The sequence below is a fragment of the Mycteria americana genome, chromosome 2 (assembly GCF_035582795.1).
Source record: "Mycteria americana isolate JAX WOST 10 ecotype Jacksonville Zoo and Gardens chromosome 2, USCA_MyAme_1.0, whole genome shotgun sequence".
Lineage (NCBI taxonomy): Eukaryota > Metazoa > Chordata > Aves > Ciconiiformes > Ciconiidae > Mycteria > Mycteria americana.
The window spans coordinates 97,055,046-97,081,699 of record NC_134366.1 but is presented as its reverse complement, the minus strand read 5'-3'; the positions used below and the strand labels follow the sequence as shown (position 1 = coordinate 97,081,699).

The 26,654-nt window shown below is 40.1% G+C and overlaps 1 protein-coding gene across 2 annotated transcripts in view; it reads left to right on the top strand.

Annotated features, from left to right (window-relative positions):
* The window catches only part of TENT4A (terminal nucleotidyltransferase 4A), a 62,353-nt gene extending 52,109 nt beyond the window's left edge, over positions 1–10,244 (top strand). Inside the window, exon 12 of one of the 2 annotated variants that reach the window (XM_075494064.1) lies at positions 7,994–10,244. In XM_075494064.1, the coding sequence (XP_075350179.1) occupies positions 7,994–8,173 (180 nt within the window). In that variant the 3' untranslated portion in view covers positions 8,174–10,244. The remainder of the gene's footprint in view (positions 1–7,993) is intronic. The other variant, XM_075494068.1, reaches the window with a different exon arrangement.
* Positions 10,245–26,654: the final 16,410 nt, after the last annotated feature.

Sequence of the window (26,654 nt, the reverse complement as noted above, 5' to 3'; positions counted from 1 at the left end):
TCATTTGCAACTTTCTGGAGCATGACTGAGCTAGGTTAGGTCGATGGCTTTCCTTTTGCAATTGATATTACCTGAGACCATGCTAGTTTGTAACTTCTAATTGGCACATTTTACTAGCTCAGAGGTCTCCTATCCTGATAGGCTTGAACATGTGCAAACCTTTTTCTTAACAGCAAGTGCTCTTTCGTATTCAAAAAGTCTTTGAAAGGGATTCATTTGTCTGCATGGTGTCTTTAGCCTTTTCCCTGGCAGCTTTCTCCCCCTCAGTTCAGCTTGGAAGCTGTACCTAGGTGTCCAGTACTATCCTCAAAAGCAGGAGGTGCCAGTGTCAAGAGCACTAACTATTTTGAACAACTTGCAGCCTTCTAGGCAAATTCTCTGCCATTAAAGCTTCCTAATACTTTCTTTTTGAAAAAGCTTTGGTGTGATTACCAATTCCGTTTACATGCTGCATAATTAATTGGAGAATTTCCAGGTACTTCAGGGACTAATTAAGCTCCTGTTACAGGTCTGCGTGCTTTTTGGGATCATCATCATCATTTTTCCATGGTAATCGTTACTCTCCTTTGCTGACAAGCAGTTTGAAATTTCACTTGGGAGAGAGAACAGTTTATGAACCAGTGCTACCCACTGGAATAAGCAGAAAAACAGATATTGGCATGCATGTCCAGGTGAATGGAGGGGGTGGAAATTGCTTGGTGACTTCCCATGGAGAAGAAGGGACTACTTTCCTTGTTGTTATTTTGGGACGAAATAAGTTTACTTCTTTCTTCCTTGGATTACTGGTCACTTAGTCACTAATGAAGACAGAAGAAACTTCATGTTGCTTAGGTCAGAAGAAGTCCTTTTACTTTAAGTTGCATTTTTTTTTTCTCCCCAAAGAGTGGTCTTTTTATTCAAAAGTATCTAAAGCCAGTAAGCACTAGTCCTTCTGCTGTGCTGCCTTCCAGTGTGTCTAAGAAAACCTTCACTGAAGACCCTTTCGGTGAGTGGTGTCTGGTTATGAATATGTTCATTGAAAATTTCATAGCAGCATTCACTGGCTCAGTTGTGAAGCACAGGAGACAACTAGGAAATGAAACCTTAATGTCAGTGCTGAAATACCACAGTCTAAACTCTTACATTAACTTGTAGAAGTAGTTTGTTTTTCAGATTCTTTTGTGTTTGGCCATGTAAGGCCAGATGCTTAACTTATAAACTGCTTGTTTATATTGCTTTACAGGCACTTCACTGGCTAAAATACTTTGCTTCAGAGTTTGCTCTTATCCAGAACAATTGTTAATGGTGTTGCTTTGTCTCACTGGTAATGCTGATACTGCTAGTATCTCTGGAATGATCCCACAAAAAGCTAGCAGCATTGGAAACAAAAATAACATTGGTCAGGGGCTTGAGTCAAAAATATATTTCTTTTAGATGAGTGCAAGTGGTTAAGTGTTGTTCACTTCAATGAAATATACATTGATAAAGATACATTTTAATTCATGTCAAGGCTGAACTCTAGTCCATTTCACCAAATATTTCTGAGAATGCAAGTGTCATCAAGTAGTCAGATGTACAGATATGCTAAATTCCCTTAGTATAGTGTGATGCTTCAGAGTTTTTAGTATGTTAACTTCAATTTAGAAATGACCTGACTTGTTTCTTCAATGGCGTTATAAAGCTGTTTAGATACTGAAGGTTTCTTCAGTCAACCAAATGGCATTTTTCTTATCTTTTATTTAGAGCTCTCTCACTTAGGGTGGAATACTTTTTTGGTGTCCATGCATTTTCTTAGGCAAAGGAAGGAGACTACTACTGTCTACTTCAGAAACAGTTTCAATTCTAAATGTCAGACTCCCATCTTCTGTGTATGACAGAACATTGTTTGGTTTTTGATTTAATACATGCAAAATAAGGAGAAGAGGAGGGATGTTTTATTTCCTTTCCCAAAGAATGGAGAGAAGAAAAAAAACTGCGTCTGAATTTCAGAGGCTGTTCAGCTGAAAACAGTACTCAAGAGATTTTTCATCTTGGATTGTCATAAATTTATATAGAGAGTCTTTATGTGGTGGTATCCTTCTGTGTATGGAAACTGACTGAGCTTGACTAGACCCTGGATAACCTAATCTGACTGCTTACAACAGAAGGTTGGATTAAATCATCTCCAGGGGTCTCCATATAAACCTCCAGCCTAGATGTTTATATGACTGTATGAAAGTCTCTGGCCACCTTGGTTGCTTCCTGAGTGCTTTTTGAGTTGCAGAAAAGACACAAAATCTAAATAGTAGTTTCTAGGGACATAAATAAATCTACCATAAATAAAAGGTAGACTTATGGAAATGTAGAAGTAATACCTGATTTTTGATTGCATAGTATACCTGTATCTTCCAGTGTCTCTGTAATAAGATTGTTGCTCCCAAACTGAGACTGATTTGAATATTCACATATGCATTTCCTCTACTGACTTTTTCACGTGTACTGTATTGATATCATTGTATTTGGAAAGTGTTTTGGGTCTGCTCACTGTAATAATACTTTTTTCCAAATAAAAAGGTGAGAAATCTCAGGGAGGTAAGATTTCTCTTTAAGGTCTAAAATTGTCAGCTTTATGCTAGAGAAGCTATTATCTCTTGTTCTCCGTAATGACAAGTATGCAGATAACACTTCATGGCCTATGTCACAACAGTAGCAAAGTTGCAGTATGAGTTCTGTCTTCTGGTAGTGTTGTTTTGACTCTTGCCCCATATTTTTGAAACTTGACTGGTGACAAGATCAAAAAGTGTATTTATTACGTGTGTCAGATTCTACTGTCTTTACCATAAGGTAGTTCAAAATACGCTCAGATTATGATGGTAGTCTCTACTGTCAGTCACTCATTCTGGGGACTAGGCCCTCTGATCTCTCAAATACTAGTTTATCTTTGAACTGGTCATACTAATAGTTGCCTAATGTTAAAGGTGAAGAGAACCAAAAGCTTCCCTTTGTTGCAGGCTACTGGCAGAGCTACCACACAAAGTAAGATATGAAGGACTGATATAACCTGCTCCCTTGTGGCTTTGAGTCTTTCAGTTCTCTAGCGTTAGAAGATAAGAAACATCTAACACTTTTTTTGCTTTTGAGCTCTTTCAAGTCTCCATGTTGACTTTTTCTTTGCTGCTCTCACAGCCGGTTGCATAAATGCTGTTTTCTCCTTTTAATGGGAGCAGGAATGGGTTTTGGCTCATTTTATAAAATTTGTTCAGGACTCGAGATCTTGTCAGTTATAGCTGGAAGTAGCCAGTAGGTCCAAACAAGTGGCCCAAAAGGAGGGGAAGTGTCTTCGATATTTGCAGTGCTTTGGGCCTTATTTCCCCAGATTGCCAGTTCCAAACAACTTGAGTAAGAACTTATTTTGGTTTTGCTGTACTTCAGCTTAGAAATCTAAACCACTTATAAATCTTATTAGATTAAGAGTACACCCAGGTAGCTGGTGTAAATATCTTGTAGAATCCTGTTAGCTAATTTAAAGTAATGAAGCTAGGTTGAACCATTGCCTAATACTTGATTTGTTGCTTGTGCAGTAATGACTAAAATGTTGGTTAGGTCGTTGCCCATTGTTTCTCTTCAAAACAGTGAATTTATTTCATAAAGAACAAGAAGTTAAATTTTCCTTACATGCAAGATGCATTTTTTATTATATTTCCAGATGTTATGCTCAAAGTGGGAAAGTGAACATAAATACATTAAAAAAGGGTTCTTTATGGGGTTTTTTTGCTACAAGCCTAAAATAGAGAATTTGGAAATATCGTAGGAAATGGAGAAGAACTTAGAAATATTTTGAGGATGTATATTAAGTTATAAGGGGATGCTTAAAATGTTAATGGTGCATTAAATTTCTTCTGAATATTACTTTAATATTTCACATGGAATGATTCAATCATGGCCATTAATCCTGTAGTCTTAACAACAAAATAGTAAATGTGTTCTTTCTAAACTGTCTTACACCTTATCTAAACTTTTTCTTTAGCTCTGTAGGCCCTTACCAATTATTTTTGGGCACTGTATTTATAATCTCTTTTCTTTTAAAGTTAAGAGTACTGATGCTTCGTTTTCATCGCTAACACTTCTCTGCTTTTTTCTCCTTACTTTAGAGATGCTAACAGGTAAAAAAACCCAAACAGCAAAACAATTCAAAAACCCTGTTTACGTTTAGATTTCAGCTCTGTTATGTTACTTGTGTTATTTCAAAGTGTAGATGATTTATTTTTGACTATAAACTTTCTTTTTTAATAATAAGTCTTTGAATGTCAGCAGCTTTGTGTTGTAAATTTGCCAGTATTTAAGAATAAAAGTTTGGTTTCCTTAGCAAATAATTACTTGGTATTTTAGTTTCCACCAGATTTCTGTTGTTTGGCGTAAAGACCAGAAACATCCTTTTCTTAAATTTCTCTTAAAATATCTGGAAACTTTTTTAACCTGGTATGTTATACAGAATTCCACCCCCACCCCTTGGCTTGTCTTTAATGCAATTTTTTAGTTTTACCTCCAGATCTAATGAATTTGATCCTCTGCAAATAAAAGCCAACAGGCTTGTTCAAAAAAAAAAAACCACCCAAAACCAAAAAAAACCTACCCCCCCCCCCCCCCCCCCCGCCCCAACCAAACCCCAAACAGCCAGTCCTATCGCTCAGTTGTTGAATCAATAGCCCTATGATGGGAGAGGAGGTTATTCTATCAAGAGAAATAGATCTAAAGAAGTCAAAACATCTAAACCAAATATTTGCCTGTTGTATCACAGATGAAGGGCTTTCTTTTTTGATTATCTGATCTCTCTCCAGCCATCATCTGCTTCCAGACATGCCATTTCTTGGTGATTATGGGAGTCCTGAGCATGTGAATATCCAGAAGTGTGTGGACAAGAGAAAGCTGTTTGATACAGCCTCTTGGGATTTCCAAAAGACATGAAGTAAATTTCTTTTAAGGAAGATTCTGAAAGAAACTAAGTGAAAGATGTGTGTCCTCTTGTAAACAATTAACTAGTTAGAAGATGAGAAACAAAGATCCAATTTTTGTAGTAAATGGAGTTCACCAGGAAGGCCCTGCAGGAGTTTGTGCTGGGCCTTGTGCTGCCTAGCATCTGAAAGGCAATGGATGAAGTGTGGTGAAGTCTTCTCGTGTGGTTAAGCTCCTTAAGGGCCAACTGAGAAGGGGTGCAAAAGGACCTTTGAATATGATGCATCAGGAAGGAGAGAAATACTTTAACCGTTAGAGAGTGGTAGGCCCTGGGCTGACAGTTTCTTACAAAGATGAGATCTTGATGTTTTTGCAGAAAACTGCTTTGATAATGCTTGCTTGATTTCCTACTGAGAATTGAGTGTCAAACCAAATTTCAGACATTATTAGGAATAAAGAGCAGAAATGAAAACATCATGTAAAAATCCATGTACATCCCCCATCATGAACAGTGAGTACAATTTTGCCTCCTACATCAGAAGAAAGTTATAATACAAATGGAAGAAGAATAGCGAAGGGTGGTAAGAGTGGTCAAACATATGGAATTGCTTCTCTGTGAAGAATGAATGATTCTTTAACCTGGAGAAGAAAATGAGGAGGTGTATGATCTAGGTCTGTGTAGTCATCAGTATATGGAAAAGTCAGAGAGCAGAATGACAAGAAATTAATTACTCCAAGAACTGAAAAATCATCAGATAGTATGTTCAAATTAAACAGGATGCTCATTATAGTTGTGAAATGCCATAGCACAGGACTCAGGATACTAAAAGCTTATGGTTTCAAAAATCTGAACAAATGAGTGAACAATATCTAGTTGAGAACTAGTAACTATAAAGGCATCATCTCTGATTTAAGAGGTCCCTGAGTCAACTTCCTTAAGCACCTGCTCTCAGCTAATGAGTGGTAAGAGGGATGGATTCAGATTCTGCTCTGATAGTTTGACAGTCTTTATTTTGATGGCCTAAAAAGCAATGCAAAATGCTTCATGACAAGCTAGAGATTGCTTTCTGGTTAGCTATTAATCATTCTTCGGAAGTTTAATTACCTTTTGAACAAACCAAGGATATGACTTCTTTTAGGGTGCAAATAGATAGGCTTAATTGTCATACTTGCTGTGGTGCTTGTCTGATCTTGTGGTGACCTGCCTTCCTGCCCCCAATATTTTTTTTTTGCTGAGTCCTCAAATTGAGGCTGAAGTTGCCAGATTTTTCATGTTTCCAGCTGAAGAGAATAGGCTTGCTGAAACTTTGTATGCTCCTTGGTCAGAGTTTTGTTCTGGTTCTACAGCAGCAAAACTGAAGTATTCCTCTGTCTTTTTTTCAGCATATAGTCAAGAGTAACTGTAATGGCTGGCTGTTTTTAGTGCTTTGACTGTTGAAGGATCATTTTAGTATTTTGATCTCATTTAATGTAGATGCTTAATTGTCTGCTTATATAACTGAGAGTGAGATGTACACTTACTGAACTAAACTCCCCTGCACAAGAATGTGACAAGATGGTGTGTTTGCTTGAGGGACCACTTGCCAAAAATATAAACATTCTAAATGTTTTTTAGTTTCATGTTGCTGACTTTCATAAGTAGTTTCTGGTAGATATTTTAGCAGCATATGTCAATAAATAAGGTTTGGGCAGTTGTGTCTCTTAAGAATGAGGGATTCTCAGCTTGCATTCCCTTTTTCTGTTTGTCCTTGAATATTTTGCCATTGGTAGTCTGAGGATAGCACTTAGTGTGTCTGTCTTGGGAGTCTAGAAGTTGCATGTTGAAGGTTGATTAGGTTGCTGTAGGACACACTTTACAAATAAAAAAAAGTTTGTGTTTTTTACCACTCTGCAGTTAACTTTTTAATTATTCTTCAATACTAGTCTTCACCAGCTTGTTTTTCTGTATGCTCAGTGTCTTTTCTAATTATAATTTGACAGTAAAATGTTGCTTATGGAATTATGCCTTCAATAACTGTTTTGGTTTTGTGCCTACAATTGTAACGATGGCTTGGTGTTCTCATATTTCTTTCTATTCCAAACTTGTTTGGAAATATAGCTTAGCAAAGTAGCTGCAGATATTTCACATTCGAAGCAGTTGCCTCAAATGTTAGCTTTGTGGCGTTCCTGTTTAGCCACTTATGGTAGACAGAATGATGTATTAGCTTTTGTTAAAGGCAGCCAGTTGTCTGTCTTAAAGTTATTGCTGTCAGACATCAGGAAAGGTTGCTTGCATTGAAGTTTTCAGTATTTGGGAAGTCTGTTTCAGTTTCATCTTTTGAAACTCTTGTACCTATTTTAAGTACATTCACATTAAACCAACTTACTGTATGCCATTAAGTGATAGGGACACCTGTACTAGCTTATGGTGTGGTAGATTTACTCAAGCTGCCACTAAAAGTTTTTGGCAGTTTCTGTTCCAAGTTATTAGAGATTTCCCCCAAAGAAAGTGTCATGCTATGTTACGGATCATTTAATTGTTTTTCCTTGGTCTGGATGTGAGGTATGGTTTAGGAGCTGCGTAGTCCTATGATCAGACCAGTAGGATTTACAAGCTCCTTACAAGCCATAGCTAGTTTACCTGTAGCTGAGTGGGATTATGGGCAGAGCAGTCTTGTGCTTTGTATGTATCAGCTCATATGGTCACACCCTTACATTTCTCCATGATATTTCTGAAAGTCTTACTGAGTATCTCACTTGGTCATGCTCTTGCTAAGATCCTCTAAAATAGACACGACAGTCACAATTAGTATTTAATGTGGAAGGTCTCTCTTTTTATAAGGGTGATGCATAGTGTTTCATACTGAGATCCAGGGGTTTTAAGGACGTTTTGAAGTCTACACCATTTCATTTGCAGGACATTTACTTCAGAAAACACTTAAGCTGTTAGTGCCATTGGACTTGCACAGCTAAAATTAGACAAGCATGAAAAGACCAGTTGCTTCAAGCAATGTTCTGTGGGAATGACTTGTATGTTGAGGAAATACCACTTTGTTTCAGTTGTTTGCGTGCCTAAACTGAGTGCTTATCTTGTGTTTTTTAGCAGCACAGTGGAATGAAGTTTTCCATGAAAGGAACTCATAACCAAGGCAACAGCTACAGCCCTGTCAGCAGTGGAGGCATGAGGCAACCAGTTGGTAACCGAGGACACCACCAGTACAATCGTAATATATGGAGAAGAAAAAAACACAGAGACAGTTTGCCTATTAGTCTGAGCAGATAATGGCAGATGCCAAAATGACCTTCCCTGTTCAGACAAACTGAGTGAGTGCCACTCGACTTGAGGGATGGAGACCAGCGTCCAGCACATCGTTTTATTGGTGTTGCCAAATATCTGCAGCTGACTTCTTTGCATGTTTCTTTGTGTGGTGGTTCAGTCCATCTTCAAGAAGTAGTTGTGCTTATCTGTGAAGCCTTATTAAATGTGGAAGTTTGTTTTCTGCCTTCCCACAACGGTTCATACAGTGCCGAAGCAGCTCTGACAATAGAACTGCAAGGACATTTACAAATGCTGTGGCTTTTTTGCTGTGGCTACATCTGTTCCTTTGTGGGTTCTGTTTTCTTTTATTTTAGAAGTGAAGGAAACTTCAGCCCCTTGGAATTTTTTTGCTTTGCAGCAAATCAAGTTGGGAATTCATAAAAGTAAATTTGCTGCTCTCCTGTTTTTGTTTCAAAGTTCAGAATTTTTTGCTCTGTAAATATTGGAAGTATAATTTGTGCAATAACTTGGAATTTTTAATTTAATTTCATATTGTCACATAAGTTATATTTAAGGGGAAGAGGTTTTTTAATTTACAGATCCTTTCCCAGGTTGCATTATCTAAGTTGGGTTCATAATTTTGGCAGGTTGTCTGAGCAGTGTTACAAACATGACATTTGGTAATATTTGAGGCTTCTTGATTCACAATGAAAGTGCGATTTGGCTTACGGTTTTAAGAAGGTATTAAGCTCCAAAGCATTTTGACCCTGTGTTTTTTCGCTCATTGTCTGGCCTCTATCAGTCGTCTTGCTCTGACCAATGAGTTTTAATTTTATTCCTTTAACTAGGCAACAAATCCAGCATTTGTAGTACCAGAAGTAAAACTTTTGAAGGGGAGGGGAAAAAGGTTGGTTCAAGTCCTGATGTGAAATTAAAAAGCTGTGAGCTACACGCTTTGATGCATTTTAGTAATGTAACCTGTTAATGTTTGGGTTCAAACAACATTATTCAACAGAGGTACCCGGCTTAAGGAATGTGGAGAAAGGAAATATGTTGATTCCATTAAGGAATCTGTATAGCAGTATGCATTAGTTCTGTTAAGAGCAAATATATAAAAAGTACTTCAGCTGCTCTAAGCATTACGAGAAGTATCTTTTAATGTATTGCAGGAGAGCACAGCCCAGTGTTGTACACAGTATGAGTGGCTGGCACTTAATTTACAGATGCATACAGGTATACTATGCAAGTGTGTATTGCCATGACAAACACTGTCTTTAACTTTTTGAAAAATGTACATCCTGCCTAACCCTGAGTTTTTAAAGCGCCACAGTTGTCCTGGGAGTAGGTCACATCTCACGCCCTCTGACTTCCCGTTTTTTTTTTAATGAGAGTTCTTAAGCTATACAGAAAACTACAGATCAGTTATATAAGTCCACTAGCAGAGAAAGCTGAAGAATCCTGTTAACAGGACATCTATACTGTGTACAGATATAGAAGGTTTTAAAACTGATATCTGAATATTAAAATGAGGTGCAAGCATGAAGCTTTTTAATATGCTGTATGCCTTTGAAGCAGAAGTAGTTCCATGTTATTACTGAATCTGTCAAACAAACAGGTCCTTGAGGGGAGAGAGGGCAACATTCCAAAGTAGAATAGTGCATATCTGTTTGCAAAAAGTTTGTCTTAATGCTCCAGACTCATCACAATTTAAAAAAAAAGTTTTAAAAATTGTGAGCTGATTCATAAATAATATCTAAGGGCTGTTACATGAGCCTGTACTGCTTAGTCTTCACACACTAGCAATATTGAGCATAACTACATTAAAGAGCCTTCAAAGGCTTTAGTTGGTGTCTTATACTAGCGTCCATTTTAAAGCAAAACTCATTTGAAAAGTGGTATCATGTAACACTTCAGTCATGGTGAACCAAATAAATTGGCCTGGCTATCACTGTGGTTATGTGCTACAGGTTTAAAAAAATCATGTTTAAATTTTTTGTGTGGACAACTATGTGGAAGCTAAAATTGACATATTTTTATGTAAAGTTTTCTATTCTTTGATTTTTAATAAACTTTGGAGACCAGTCACTGTTCTGTACCTTTTTATGGGAAATTTAATGGATGAAATAATACTTGACCTTATCCCATTGTTTGACGTACATTTTGAACATCTGCTTTAAATTGTTCATGCCAGACATCTTGAGAGTGAACTTGGAAGGTGGATGGATGCCCTCTGCAAACATTTGTGACGTGTTTATAAAGGGAGTAATGAACACTGCTTTTGGTTTTGTAGTTGTGGATTTGATCCGTTGGTAATATGAGGGCGCAAATGAGTTGGAGGTAGTTCCCAACAATATTCTTAAAAGAGGAGATTGACTGACTAACTGATCCCTTGGGATGACTTAACTTTCCAAATAATTTTTTAGTTCCTCCCTGTGATTTCTAACTTGCTTTCAAAATCTTTGGCCAGTTTTTAGCCTCCTCAAAGATTGGACATACCTTGTCTTTTTTGTTGATTTCTGTTAACCCTCTGAGAGGACTCTGAAATGTCAACTGACTCGAATTCAAAATTTCAGAAACTGAGCCTTTGGAAGGAACTTGTGTAAATCCATGAACTCCAGGAAAGGGAACTGAAGTATTTTTAGTAGACAGTAATGCAGGGCTAGGGATTCAGAACCAGAGAGGTCTGTGGTACTTGAATATCGACTGGAGAAAAATGGAGAAGTGGTGGGAAGGGAAAATAATAAGTACTCAGTAATGTTTATCGATATGGTGATAGGTGCTTTCTGTATATATATAAAAATATGTGTATTATATATAATTTTTTTCTGTCAAGGTCAGTTAGCCAGTGGGAGATGGCTGACAGAAGGATATGTAATCTCTGCAGACACAAAGATTTAGTGCAGCAGCATTGATCTTGAAACTTCAGTTTTCCTGGGCTCCACCTTTTCCCTTTTCCTGTCTAGATGATGACTTTGCTTTATTCTTCCCACAGGTTCTCCCCAACTATTTATACTTGTTAGTAGTCTCCTGTTAATGCACTGGGAGTCTCACTGTGTTCCTCTGAACACTTGTTCTCTAATTATAATCTCAGATATCCACCTGATCTGTTTCCCAGCCCTACTGACTATTCCGTACACTGTTGGTAGGCAAAATTAGCCATGGACTTTAGATGTGGAAGGAAGAGACTGCAAATTGAATGGATCAGCAGGGCCCACAGTATGTTGTAGCAACCGAGCTTTTTCTATCTGTTGTCATTTCCAAGAGATGTCAATGCTGGTGTTGCATTGGACTTTTCCTGTAAGTCCATCCCCCGTGCACTGAGGCAGGGTAAGAAGACGGATGTGACTGCTGGCATGGTGTTGCTGGTTCAGCAGTGTTTCTTTCCACGGGAATGGCTGTGGGACAGCATCTTGAGAATGGACATAGCAACAGTCTGTCAAAGAGCAGTGTTGAAATACAGTATACCTTCATGCAATGTGAGCGCTTTATCACTTGTGGGCAAAACCAAGTAAATCGTGAATGCCAACAGGCAACAGACAACTGGATGTGTATGTGTGGTGGGTGAATGTGTCAACTTCTGAGCTCTCACGGACAAGCAGCCTTCTACTTGCTGGCTGCTGCCAGTATAGTCTGGTTGTAATTCAGTAACACCTGGACTAAACCAAAGTTATGTCCCGAATTCTCCATTAAGAAACAGGAGACAGAGGCACCGGTTAGGTGTCTGATCATACCTTTTACTTACGCACATAGACTATTTTGATGGGGGCTTGGAGTGTTCTGGAAAGTAGATGTGGTGCCAAAAAGGATTTTGGAAGTGGCCTTAGAAAGAAGGGAAGCCTGAAAAGAAAGTAGAGATCTTGCCTGGAGTAAAGATCCTGGAAATCAGGAAGATGCATGGAGGAAAACACCAGGGACCTTGGCTGGTGCTGCCTCAGACTGGTAACTGTGAGTAGCTGTATAGCATGAAGGGACAGGGTTTTCTGTCTGACCCTCGCACACCAGCAGCAAGCCTTCCTGCTGGGAAGGGAGTTGAGACCCTAGCAAGTGTAATGCTTTGGGGGAGTGAGTGGGTGCGTGCGTGAAATAATCAACTGGATTAAAAGCGCTAATCTTGTTGGCTTGTAAATAAACCCCCATATTCAGACCTGGTACAGGTGGTTGTTTACTTTAATTCACATGTAACAGAAAATGGTGTCAGAATGACAATACTGACCATTTACTGAACCACACGTTCACAGCCAGAAGACTGTTGCAGCTGACCTTTCCTAAAATAATCTTCAGATGGCTTTAGGCTTTCTTTTCAACTGGGATATTAACCTGTTGTATTAAATTTGGTTTTATTTTTTTTACTTCCAACAGACCGCATAAGTTTCAGTCCTGGAGGTGCCTTGCCAATTTTGGATGACAGAAGTCCTTCATTTGACCTTGGCAATAGGAGATCACTTAAGGAAACCTATGGACAGCTTGTGTCTGCAAGAGATCTATTGGGCAAAATGTTTTTAACTTTTTGTCCTGGTTTCAGCTGAGAAGGAGTTGGTTTTCTTTATAGTGGCTGGTATGGGGCTATGTTTTGGATTTGTGCTGAAAACAGTGTTGATAATACAGAGATGTTTTAGTTGTTGCTGCACTGGTCAAGGACTTTTCAGCTTCCCGTGCTCTGCCAGGTGCACAAGAAGCTGGGAGGGGGCACAGCCAGGACAGCTGACCCCAACTGACCAAAGGGCTATTCCATACCCCATGATGTCATGCTCAGTATATACAGGTGGGGGAAGAAGAAGGAAGGGGGTGATGTTCAGAGTGATGGCGTTTGTCTTCCCAAGTAACCGTTATGCGTGATGGAGCCCTGCTTTCCTGGGGATGGCTGAACACCTGCCTGCCCATGGGAAGTAGTGAATGAATTCCTTGCTTTGCTTTGCTTGTGTGCGTGGCTTTTGCTTTACCTATTAAACTGTCTTTATCTCAACCCATGAGTTTTCTCACTTTTACCCTTCCAATTCTCTCCCCCATCTCCCAGCAGGGGTGACCGAGCGGCTGCGTGGGGCTTAGTTGCCAGCTGGGGCTAAACCATGACACTTTTTAACCAAGGATTATTGCTAGAAGATCAGCCATATATTTCTGTTATAATGGGTTAAAGTAATGGTCACAGACTACAGTTGTGTTTCAGTGAAAGGCTGATAGGGATGCGTCTTGTAGAACATCTTTGTACCTGAAACATGCAAAATTGCTGCCTAAAGTTCTGGTCACATTTCTTCTCCGTGTTACACTACTGCAAAAGTTTTGGGACAGAATGTTGTCTATGGGAGAGCAGTCTCAAATCAATTAGGGATTCTCCAACCATTTGCTTTTTTAATAAGCCTTTTTTATTGAGGGATTGTTGCATGAACACAAAAAATTATGAATGGAGGAATTTTTTTTTTCCTTCATGGAATAGCCCGTATGCATGCTCACACTGTTGATATACTTGTCTTTATGCTTGAGACCAGGAAAATTTTCTGCTGTGGTATTGCTAATGGCCTTTGTGCCACTGCCTCTCATGCTAGGATTGTGGGTGCAAAGGGCATCTTGTCCGACCTCAGCTATTTTCCCCTTACCCACCGATGTGACATGTTTTTCTGCTGTGAATTCTTAGCTGTGCAGCAAACTGTTTCCTGCTTGAGTAACTTAAGAGAGTTGAACAGTAGGTAGGTTTACTGTCTTACTTAAAAAATTGGTTCCAAATAAATGCTCCACTGACTCATTTTTAAACCGAAAACAAGCAGGAGTTCGGAGATCCTATTACAGGATTTTCTGTGTGAGAGGATGAAAGCGGTGTTTAAACTGGAAGTCCATAATCTCTGTGCTAAAACTACTGCTTTCTACCCGTGAAAATTTTGGCACTGATCCCCTTGGCGATGTTCTGTTGAGAAAATCTTTGCAAGAAGGTTCCTTGCTTCTTGCTCCTCCTTTCCAGAGAGGAAAAGCTGAATCTTCTGATGGGCTACATCTATCCCTTCAGGATTACCGTTGGATGCATCTGGCTAATTTGAGGAGCCAAAACAAATAGATGAAATCTTGCCCTTGTCAAGAGTTGCCTGTCCAGGTGATAACAGACAACTTGAGTACCACTGACTGTATAATCATGGGTGAGATCATCAAATCATCTCTGTTCTCTCAAGGAAATTTCTTAGGAGACTGAGGAACAGAGAATAAGGTTAATCTATTAGTCATTCATATACGCGTGTGCAGTCTTACTCGGATGAACAGAGCAGAGTTGCCGTCTTCAGCTGCAGGTGCAAGGTTTGTTCTGCTGTCCTTACGAGGACCTCAGGGGGAGCAAAATCAGCCCAGTAGATGTGTTTGCCCCTCAGATTAAGAGGAAATGCTGCCACTTCTGCTCAAGAGCAAGTCTGTGCAACAAGTTTTCTACCTAGTTCCTGATACAACGGTTGAACAAAATGACTTGCCGTTTCCTCCCACTCCTCTGTTAAAAAGGAGTGGTCAAGGAATGTAAGGTTATGTGAGTTACATGCACTGTGTGGATGTGAGTGTTAGAAATCATGAGCAGTTAAGTGCTGAATACAAATGCTCTAGAGTGGTTGTGAACTTCCCATCTTTTGAAATTTTCAAACCCTGCCTGGACAAGGCTCCAAGCAACCCCATCTAACTTCAAAGTCAGTCCTGCTGGACCAGGAGGTTGGGTCACACGACCTCTGTATGGCTCCTCCTAATCTAAATTTTTCTATGATATCATAAAAGAATATTTTTTGATTTATCTTTATCTCTGTTGGGTTTATGAAATGTTTTAATGGGGGCAGAAGTCAGGCAGGAATGGTTGATTTTTTTTTTTTTTGCTTTGTCCTGCACTTGATAAAATATGTCTGCAAATTCTAGGACCAACAGGCTGAAACAGGTAAGAACACACTGACTTCTGAAGTTGTTAATCCCTGGAAATGCGTAGTCCCCAAACATATATTACTGATCAAGAAGTAAATCAATAATCCTTCCTGGCTAAAATGCATTTTTGTTTGTATCTTCTCTGTATTATTATCATTGTTGATAAACGTATATTTGGTCTCTTCTGATTTCAGTCAACTTGCATTTGCAACGGTAACACAATGCAGATGCGTGGGAGTAGTGGTTCATGTAGGACATCAGCAAAATACTCCAAAATGCTAAGTCCTTCACCTTTTCCTCCTGATGAGAGTTGCATAGATTCATCATGGAAACTTTTGATAATTAAAATCTGCTTGTTTGCATTTATTCTGCAGTACAGGAGTAGGTAGATTACTTACAGTAATACTGCCTGAAAGGTAGTAAAACAGCATTGATGGAGCTGAAAACATCATGAAAAGGCTTTTTAGAGGTAAGATTTGGAAGCTGCTATTTGCCCCAGTTTTACCTAAATAAATCATATCTGACTAGACCAGAGCTGTCCCTTACTTTGCATCGTAGAAATCAGAGAGAGAAGAATATTAATCAGGAGTGGTATATAGAAAAGGAAATTTTCACAAAGAAAAAGGAAGCAAAATCTAAGAGCCTAATGATCTTAACTCGAAATATAAAATAACCACCCCAGCGGAATGGGAATTGTGGCATGCCAAGCTGCAGATCTACTAATAAGGACTTAAAACCACCAGCAAAAAACCCCTAGTGCTAGTATGATGTATGGAGAAGAGCTCCAGGATCTCTAAGACACTAGTATTGCTAAGAAATGACAAAAGTCATTATCCAGACAACTCATATCAGTACTTGATCTTTATTTCTGTAGGAAAGCAGAATAGGGCTAATTAGAAACAGAAGCAAAATTTAACACTATTTTATCAAATGTTTTGTAACGCCTAACCCAGTGTTCCTGCTATTAAAAAAAAATATATATATATTTTAAATTGTTCAGTAAAGCATATGATGTGGTTCAGTGCCACATGGTGAATGAACCAGGGTGTTACCTTCTACTTAACCAGAATGGAATCAATAGATGGCGCTGAGAGCAAATTTTTGGGCCAAGGTGGTGCAGTTAGTTGAAGATTGACTTTGGAAACAGATTCTTTTGACTATGTTTGCTGATGATCGCGACACAAGAACTGCCATGCGCCGGCTGGATTTGCTGATGTGGCAAATGTGGGAAGCGTGGCCAATACACAGTGTTAGAGTTTTGTAGTACTGAGTATTAGAGACGGGATGAAATACAAAGCACAAGGCTGGAAATTAAGAATTTATAGCTGCTTCCAAACAGTGAAAGCTTATGGGTTAGAAATTATAAAGATGAGAGAGACCTGGGCATATTTGTTAACAGTATGATGGAATTCACCAACCTGTCTCATGAAGATGATGTGTGAACCTAAGACATATCAGATTAAATAGTTCCAGTTAGTATGAATGATTTTCTTTTATTACAAGTCCAGAGTTTTACTGGCTAAATTACCTATGCCTTTCCTCATTTGGGGGGGGGGGGGGGGGGGGACAGATGGGGACGGACAATGCCAAAAAAAGTAGTGTAATCCTTTTTTTTTTCTTTATTCAGTCATGGCAGGAGCTACAGACACAGGTTTAAAGAATCTTGACACCTGAGGTTCTACTTCATCTGGAGATTCATCAAAGCTCAAGTTAGCTTTTATGATGTCATGTCAAAATGTTGTGAAGTACTAGAGATTGACAGATACCATCACCCAGCTTTTTGCATTAGTTTGCACTGTTCTTGTATTGGCAAACTTTTGATCCTTGGCTTTGAAGTAGGAGTGACTTGCCTCCTGGGGATGCTAAACATACTGTCTGACTGTTGTTTTAGATCTGTGGATGACAAGTAGAAGATCTGACTGGATGTAGTCGGTCTGGGGAATGTGGTATGACTGAGGTAGCCAGCCCTCCTTCCTCAATTTTTGTTGAGAAATGCATGTGGTTTTACTTTGGGTTTCCTGTCAGATGCTTTTGTGGTATCTGGATGAAAAAGGCATGCAACATCTCAGACCCCTCCAATAACCCTGAGCACTTCAGTGGATAAAATAGGATGGGAATTTCACTACACCCTTTGACTTAGCCTGGCATCCAAGACCTAGCTCAGTCCCCGATGGCTTTTGCTTCCCATTCCTGTTCATTGACCTACTGATACAGATAGGTCCAAACTCAAATGTGTGGGAGAGGAGGGGTGGGGAGGCATCTGAGATTGTGAGGAATGTAATCCTGTAAGCATGAAAGCTATTTAAATTCTCATTGCATGGCTCCTGGCTGTCTGTGATGGCTTGAAAAAAGGCTAGTTCATCAACAAGAAGGGTCCTCCCATGGGGAAGGAGAGATCTACCGTAGGATTGTTGTGTCTAAATGGAATAAATTTCTCTGTCCCCTTCCCAAGTTCTTCTCCCATCTACTTGTACAGCCAGGTCTTAGTGACCTGAAAGAATTTTCCTCTCCACTATTTTAGTGTATTTGCTTTAACTTAGTATGGATAGTCTAGACTGTCCCAAAGGAGAGAAATATCTCCATTAAGATGATTTTACCTCTTACTTGTTCTACGATATTCTTAACAATGTTATCAGATTTATGCAGGATATAGTTGTTTTTTTCCTCTGTACTCTCCCTGCAGCTCTAAATGTGATGCTTAAAAAAAAAAATCTGTCATGAACGTGTCCCTAGATTATAGCATGGTCTTACAGCTTTATACAACAGAATTTTTGGGGATTGTTACCCATCTCCTGGAAAGAGTCAAGGTTCAGGACTTAATGACAGATCTGACCTTATTGAATCTTTATCCTTGCTAGTTTCCTACCTTCAATCCTTTCAAGTGTCTGATGTAGCTTTCTCTAAAGTACATTTGGATTAGGAAATTAAAGTATTGGTTTATTTTCTCAGAGCAGATGCTTCCAGGCCAGAGGAATTTTTGAAGTCCTCTTGACATCTAGGAGATGCTCATGGCACTAAGCCCTAGTCCCAGTACTTGTACCTACAGCAGAGGAGATGATGGGACCAACCCTGACTATGCAGTTGTCATTCAAGCTGATGGAGCATATTAGATCATGTTGAGAGACTGCTACACAATCATGCGGTAATCACAAGATGCACCTTAGTGATCAGAGCACATTCCACCATGGCATAAGCCACGCATGGAGCTTTGCTCAGAAATGTCTGAGCAATGCATTCAGAACAGCTAGATGGGATCTCCATGTGTACCTTCATCAAATCTTATGGAACTGTTGAGACATACAAGTGTATAGCGGCATTTTGCAGAGCAGTGCTAAGATCGTTATTTGCTTGGAAGACTCAGAAATGCCCAGACAGGCCCTAAGATGCAGGATGCTGCCTGGAGTATCCAAGGGTATAAACAGTCATGTCAACCAAGCCTCAAAGAAAGAAAAGGCTAATAAACACTTCTCCAAATGATCCACCTGTTCATTCATCTCACAGCTGTCTTCTATTTTTCCCTGTAGCCCTTTATCTTTTGTAGGAACTGAAAACCTGTGCTTTCTGGCTCTCATGAACTCCTGAGAGGAGAGAGGACCATGGGGGAGGAGGCGTGGGGAGGCATCTGAGATTGAGGACTGTAATCCTCTAGGCGTGAATGCTGTTTAAATTACCAAGGCAAAACGTGCTATTCATTATGCATTTAAATATCAGAGACCCTTCTGATGCACATGTGGTAGAAAAAGCTCAGCAGGATCTTTCTAAAGATGTTTTATGAAAAGGATTGCAGTGAACGTGAATTAATTTTTTCAGCATTGTTTAAGCAGGTTGCTATCAGTAGTTACTTCACAATTAGCCTGTCCTTATTTCTTTCTAGGTAAACATTGAATCTGGGGGAAAAAAAGAGCTGTTTTCCTGCGCATTTTGCAGAGGTGTGGTTGGTTTTTTTTTTTTTTTTTTCATTTTATTTTAAGCGAAAGTCCCCATGGAACCCTGTAACTGAATGTTGCTCATCTAGCAATAAGACTTTAAATTGACTCAAGTATAAGATTTTTTTTTTTTTACTTATCTCCTTATAGGGTACTACAAGATTTTCTGCGGTTAGTAAGGTAAATGAGATTCGCTAAATTCCATTTGCCCTGACTGCAGAGAGGGTGCGCTCTTGCACCGCTCTCGTGTCCCGTCGCGAAGCGGAGAGCTCACTGCTGCTGCCGTGGAGGTGGGGGTACCTCGACTGAAAAACCTTTCCGGAGGCACAGGGTAGCTTTAAAAGTAATTTCATTTCGTTTCGTGTGGATAATACTCAGGACACTTAATTTGTAATAAGTAATGGATCACTGACCAAGGTGGTCGTTTTTCTATCAAAACTGTACCTGGGAAACCCTACGTTGGATTTGCGCTGTGCTGCCGTACCACTAGCGTAACGTTTCATACTTCCAGATGTTAAATTGTTGTTTCCTTCTTGGGGATCTCTCAGTCCCTTAACTACGCAAATCCAGCTCAGGTGCATGAGCTCCTAATTGTTTTAGCATGCAGAAGAGATTTTTTTTTTTTATTGCTAAGTGCTCTTGGGAATGGAACCAGGACGCTGACAGGTTTTCTCTATCTAGCTTGAAATGGCCATTTTATTTTTCTTTTTCTCCCTTCAAGTTTAAGATGTCAGCTGAAAATAGAGTATAATCAGCATGGATGTAAGAGACACTCTTGAAAATGGCTCCAAGCATCATCCAGATTGGGGATTCTTTGTTTTGTGCAAACAGGTACTAATGTTCCTGGTGTTATTCCGCTTTAGTTCAGTGGTCAATTTAGCATTAACACTATTTTCCAAAGGTTAAAGAGTTGATAGATTGAAAGCTTTAGTCAGTAACATAATATCAGCAATCACCATGGCAAATGAGTTGGTGTTCCCTAAGCGTGCATGGAGAAGAATAAACAGGAGTAGGACTTCTAGCATAGAGCAAAGGTGTGTGCAAGCCAGAACTTAATTCAATTCTTCTGTGCAGTCCATGCTGTATGCAGGGAGTCTGTGTTATCACCAGTTTAAGAGTTAATTTTGTGCTTTTAAAGAGAAATTGGAATCACAAGTGAAACAGGCTGAATCAGTAGCCCTTATATTTAAATAGCCTCTTATGTTCAATTAAAGAACTTCTAAACACAACTATATTTGTTCACAAGGTTATCTTTTCCTGCCCCAGAATTACAGTTATTTCACTCTGGGTTTGGGTGCTGGTTTTCTGTTTGGGTTGTTCCCTGACCCCCACCCCCGCCCAAACTTTTCTTTCCTATCTTCCTCCCCACTTCTTCCTGGACGTTACTGGAGATAAGGGTGCTAACATCTGTTTCTCATCTTGTGCCTTTTTGCTGGGGTACTGCCTCCACTTAGACTAACATTCAGTAAGAGCATCTGAGACTTTCATTGTCTTGTGTTTATATGGACACTGTGAGGAATGCGTGGTTTTACAGAGCTTCTTGGCTTTCGCTGTCAGAAGTAAGTGTTTGCTGTACTGTACTGGAAGGGTCTTGAATTTTCTTCCAAAAGGAGACCTTTCCTAGAGCCTGTTTCTCTCTCCAGCTACTTCCTAGACTGTATAATAAATAGTCCTTCAGAAAAAATCATGGTTTATCACTACTGTGTATCAAACCTTTTGTGTTTTGCCAAACCTTTGTCTGCTGGAAGTTCATCAAATATTTTAGATGTCTGGTTTGGTATTGTATTTCTTACCATGAATTCAATATATGTTTAAAAAAAGCTTTAAGCAATGCAGCCTAGCCCATATGTCTCTCTTTCCACATAAGTCGCTTCCACATAGCTGTCAGTCATTACATGTGTGCCTTGATTCAGATAAATTTAAGAATCTGAGCCATCTATTCAAACAGTTGAACAACATCAAACAAATCATGTAGGTGCGGGTTGAAAGTGAGCAAAGGGAACTATTTTCATAACTCCTGGCTAAGCTGCAGAATTTCTTCCTGAAAGATTTTGTATGTGAAATCTTATTTGAGTTGGAAAAGCAGTTGCACAAATCCCAAGAAAAGAAACCAATCGGGGCAATTAGATGCGAGATAACACCTCTGGATGCAACAACCAGAACTGCAAAGGGGTTGGCTTGGAAAGGGGAGCTGTGTGCTCCAGATGGAGGCATCTCTCTGCTGCTACATCTCTTTTCATCCCCCTCTGAGGCAGGCAGCAGTTTCCAGAGCTTTGGCTGGCTTCAGGGTGAGGGAAGCTGTCTCCAGATAAGCTGAGAGTGGTTTGTGTGGAGGAGGAAAGGGACAGAAGAGAAAAGGAGTTTCTGCAACGAAAAGGATCTGGGAAAAGGCATAATAAGATGAAATTAAAGAAAATTGCATTAAAAGGAGCTGGTGATTCTGGCTTCTCCAACTACACAGGAGAGTGGAGAGCAGTAAAGGGCTTTAGAGTGAGGAGAAAATGAAGAGTAAGCTAATTGCACACAGGTACGGGAGAAGGGGAGTGGAGGGAGAGATCAGTGGGACTGTGGTGGGTGAGGAAGAAGAGGAAGAATAAAATGAGAGAAAGCTTGCAGCCGTTTAGGGGGCCTTAACACTTTCCTTGTTCATTGTGCCCTGCTGCACCATTTACCCACCTACCATGTAACACCGCATGGTGCTAGAGCCTCCAGTTGTGGTCTTGTCTGCCATCCGCCACTTCTCTGATTTACCTCAGCCTGTCGCTGCCACCGTTCCGCTGCGTGGCTGATGCTGTTTCTAGTATGGCTCTGCTCCTACCCACAGGCGGGATTCAGGCCAGTGGAGTCTGTGATAAATATTAGTAAGGCTAATGTACTTACATGTATGAAATCCAGCTTTCTCCAATGTGTAGAAGCCTCTTTTGTATGTAATCTGTACCTTATTATTTCAATGTTCCACCGACTATTTTAATTGCACCAAATTTGAGTGTTGCCTATCAGGTCTGCCCTCTGGTTTGGACTATTGGCAGTTCTGGTTGGGTACAGCTTAGGGCAGCCGGAGAGTCCTTTCCTCTCTATGTATTTAATTCATCCTACACAGTGTTTACTAGAGGTATGCAGGAATACTCTTAATCCCTGTACTTAACAATGTCTAACACTAAAACACTTTCCTTCCTGAAAATCCAATGATTTCACATGCAGGGAATTACTCTATTTTTACTCCATAATTACTCTATTTATACGTGGACTTTGGGAGGTGAAATCTAGATGACTTTTATTACTTCATTATAAAAACATTTAGTATGGCCCCATAAGGAAAGAAAAAATAGATCAGGCAGACTGTATAATGCATCATCACGGTAATTCTTTTCTCCTTAGCTGCAATCCAGTATTACTTTATTTTCTGTGGGGACGCTTCCTCGGTTGGTGCATGTCAGAATACCGCTGTGGAAATAACTGATTTACAGTGGCTAAGAAAGTGCTCTCAAGAGTTTTAATATAATGCAGGATTTAATGTTTGTAAAATGTCTTGAGAAGAGTAAAATACTGAAATAATTAATAAGTGCTTATAAAAATCTGAGGGTGATACTAAGATTTAAATGTCACCATCTTCAGTGGCTGATAAATTGAGTGTGTAGAAGCTGAATTCTGCAACTTTTCCTCTTTAAGTACGCTGCTGTGATTCGGTATCCTCTACCAAGCTGCTAACGTCCATGTGACTTAGAGTAACTAAGTCATCTTCCTGATGTGCACCCCTTTCAAGCCTGATTGAGCTGGCCAACAGCATGAAATCTTCTATGAGAAGACATGTAGATGGACAGCTAGAAAACGGAATTGCATAAGCTTCACTTTCTTAGGAAACCTACCTAAAATTATGGTCTTCTAGACCTATTCATCAGTCTTGCATCCCACTGAACTACAGTTTTTCATTTGTGACAGGTATCAAGATTTGGAAGCAGAGAACATTTTGATTAAATTTGTCTCCTTTGTTGCTGCAGGTACATTCTGTGTATTCTTAGAATGTAAATCCTGCTGTTAATTAAGTTGTTCACTATTTGAGACGATAGTCTTAAAAAAAACATAGCTCACCTCAGGGAGTCCCAGAAAGTAAAATGTCCATGCACAGGATTGTAATTTACCAGGAATAACTACTGTATATCCATTCAGTGGAAACAATTGAAACTATTTCATTTTTTATAAATTCTTTTCAGTTTGCAAAAGTTACTTTTATTCTCAAAAACTGGAAAACAGTTATTCTGAAAAAGTCACATATTGATGATTTGGATTGAGCTGAACAATGCAGAATAAAATTATTCAAGCTGATCTCTGTTTGCTTCATGCTCCATTTTTAACTGCAAAGAGGAGAACAATGGATAGATATAATAATAATATCTATGCAGAAGCAACATGCTCAAAGGGCTACGGCAAATACAAACCTTACGTAATGAGTTTGATTGAATTTTGTAGCTGAAGAAAACAAAACCCGCTAGAAGCAGGCTGGTTTGTGAGCAGCAGAACTAATGAATTTGTCTGTTCTTGTTTTATTTTTTCTGTCTCCTACCCTCGATCCCCATGCCTTGTGTCTCCTGTGATATCGCCACTGGGCAGAAGCCTGTAACTAACCTGAAGCGGTGGCTTTCCTGCTGACCATTGCGGTATGCCAGCACGCCCTCTGAGGTATGACTGCAGTTTGACGTCAGGATGCTCACGTTCTTGTGCCTCCCCTTCACCTAGCTGCCGATTTTTGGGGAAGCTGTAGAAAGTGAGTTACCTCGGGGCCTGTGCAGCACGTGCTCTGCAAGGAGCGGCTGAGGGACTGGGGCTGGCTCAGCACGGAGGAGAGAGGGCTCAGGGGGACCTGATGGGCTGCCAGGACCCAGAAGGAGGTTGTCAAGAAGGTGGAGCTGGGCTCTTCACAGTGGTGCCTGGTGGGATGATAAGGGCCAACAGGTATAAATTGAAACATGAGAGCTTCTGACTGGTTGCAGGGAGAAACTTTTTAACCATGACGATGGTCAAAGGGTGGATCAGGGTGCCCAGAGGGGTTGTGTAGCCTCCATCGTTAGGAGTTCTCAAGGCCAGGTTGGATAAAACCTTGAGTAATGTTTTGCTGATCCTGCTTGGAGCAGGAGGTTGTATTAGATGACCTTCTGAGGCTGAAGTCCCTTCCAATCTGAGCTATTCTGCAATACTATTTTTCTGTCCAGTTTGACCACATGAGATAGCTGCATGAAATATACAGAGAATTGCATAAACAGGAGATTGCTTTTGCATTTTTGCCCCTCCTGCTCCTTTAAATAAAAGCTTCATTTTATTACAATAAAAATAGGTACAAATTTTGTTTCCATCACAGCAAGCTGGTAACACCTGGGAGGGAAGCCTTTCCTACGCCACATCCTACACCCATAGCAGATCAAGGGAAGTGAGGAAAACCCTCCTGTTTTAAAGCAGAACCACTGTGCAAGATGAACCGAAGCAAGCTGTTTGTGCTTTGGTATTTCAGTTTCTCTTGCAAGGGGTTTCAAGGGATTTAAGCATCTCTCTTCCCACCTATTTAACAGTTCTAATATTTATTAATATAATTTCTTTAGTGTCTTAGTCTTACTATTTATAAAATAGCTATTGGTTTAAAGTTTAATTCTCTTATAATAATTCATTCTCTTAGGAGGAATGTTTACTGTCTTGTAGACTGACATCTTACAGAGCGTTTTTCTTCTACAGCCACTCTTGAAAATATTTCCCAAATCATGAAAGGAAAGAATCAGCTTAGGTAATCAGGAATACCCCCTGTATTTCTTGCCAGTTTGCTTTATTTAAATGTGAAAAAAGCCTAGGAGGCTGACTTTGGCTTTCTCCTTGAGATTAGCTTTTTGTATATGAATCCGCTACACCCGTCTTAAGCATTCTGAGGTGTGGCAACTGCTGTATCCCCTTTCTATGCAGCACTGTGACTTTTGTATATCCTGATATGGTTATTCTGGATGCAAAACAGTTGATGGAACTTTATTTTTAAAAATAAGGACTGTTTATGAAGACAGCTTGTTACATCTGTGACATGATTGAAGTATTTCTTTTGCATCATTAACCGTCGGAATTCTTCTCCCTTGAGCCACGACATGAAGTCAAAAGCTTAAAGAGGTTCAGAAAACACCTGGCGCTCTACTATTGATAAAAACCTGTACTGCAAAGTTAGATAAGACTGAGAGAAAAACAGCCAAACAAGGAAGATTATTAGTTTGGACACTATGTGGCTATCAAAAGAGTTTCAGGGAAAAGAAGTGGGGGAGGGAACCAGCCCATTGTATTTTTGAGGTTTAGGCTAGACAAAAGGTTTTCTTGTTACAAGTGGAAAATTTATGTTTTAAGTTTGACTTAGCTGAGAGAATATACTGAAAGATCAGCTTTAACTTCTTATAATATATTTAAATAACCAGAATATTTACAGAAGGTATTGAATGATTGGAAAATACACTTTCTTTCTGAAAGGAACAATAATTGATAAACAAGCAGCTAATTAAATATTTTCAGTACCATTCAGAGTTGGCTTTAAAGGCTAATAGGAAAGGAGAGGAAAAAAAGGCTCTGGTAATTATTTCAGGTAATACCAGCAACAAGGAGGGTTTTATTTTTTTTTCCCCAATTTGCATATTAGTTATCGTTTTACTGTGTGTGGTAAACTGTTACTACTCATAGCTCTGCCCTAGAATTTAAATCCTACTAGACGTGTATTTTCCTTGCAAGGGCATAGTTTTCACTAATCCCAGAATGAGGTGGCACATGTGACGGCAACTTGATGCCACAGGGCACTGTCATTTCTGGCATGGGCTGGAGCAACTACCCCGGGAACATCAGAGGTCTCTGCTCGGATGCAGCTCCAGAGGAGGCTGCCACTCTCCCGGTCTGGAGCTGCAAGGAGCGCCTGGTGCCGCAGGCTAAGGCGGGGGCAGAGGGAGATGATATCCGTACCTACAGGAGCAGTGTGCTGGTTGAGGAGATGTGCCATCAAGTTAAGGAGCTGTGAAGGAGGGTGTGGCACATAGCACAGCGTTAGGGATGATGAGAAACAGATTGGCTGGATCCAGACAGGACCCAGCTACTGCAGAAACAGGAGCCTGGACTCTCGGTGCACGCAGGAACAGGCAGACCCCATGCTCATCAGGGGTAGCAAATGCAGGTTCCCACGATCGTGAAGGCTGGAGGCTTGTGACTTCGGGCAGCAGGAGGGCAGTTCCTCCTCCAGCTGCAGATCTGCACCTACAGAACAGGTTCAGTGCCCTGGTGGGAGGTGAGGGGCTGGACACCAGGTATCAGAGCTGGCCAAGCCTGAACCATATGACAGCACCAAGAGGGAGCGACCCATAGTACCAGTGGGAGACTCTTCTGCAGGATACAGAAACCTCCACTTGCGACCTGACTTGCTGTCTAGGAAGGTTTGCTGCTTGCTGGGGGCTTGGATCCAGGACGTTGCAGAAAGACTGCTAAGGACAGCCCTCGCACTATTCCCCGCTGCTGCTTTTCCATGTGGGCACCAGCGATACTGCTGGGGAGACCTCGAGCGTGTCAAGAGTGACTGCATGTCTCTGGTGTTCAGAGTCAAGTACGTGGAGTCCCAGGTAGTCTTCTCCTCAATCCAGCCAATGACAAGGAAGGGCTTGAAGGAAGATTGGATGAATCCTACATTTCCTCTTGTTGAACTTTATGAGAAG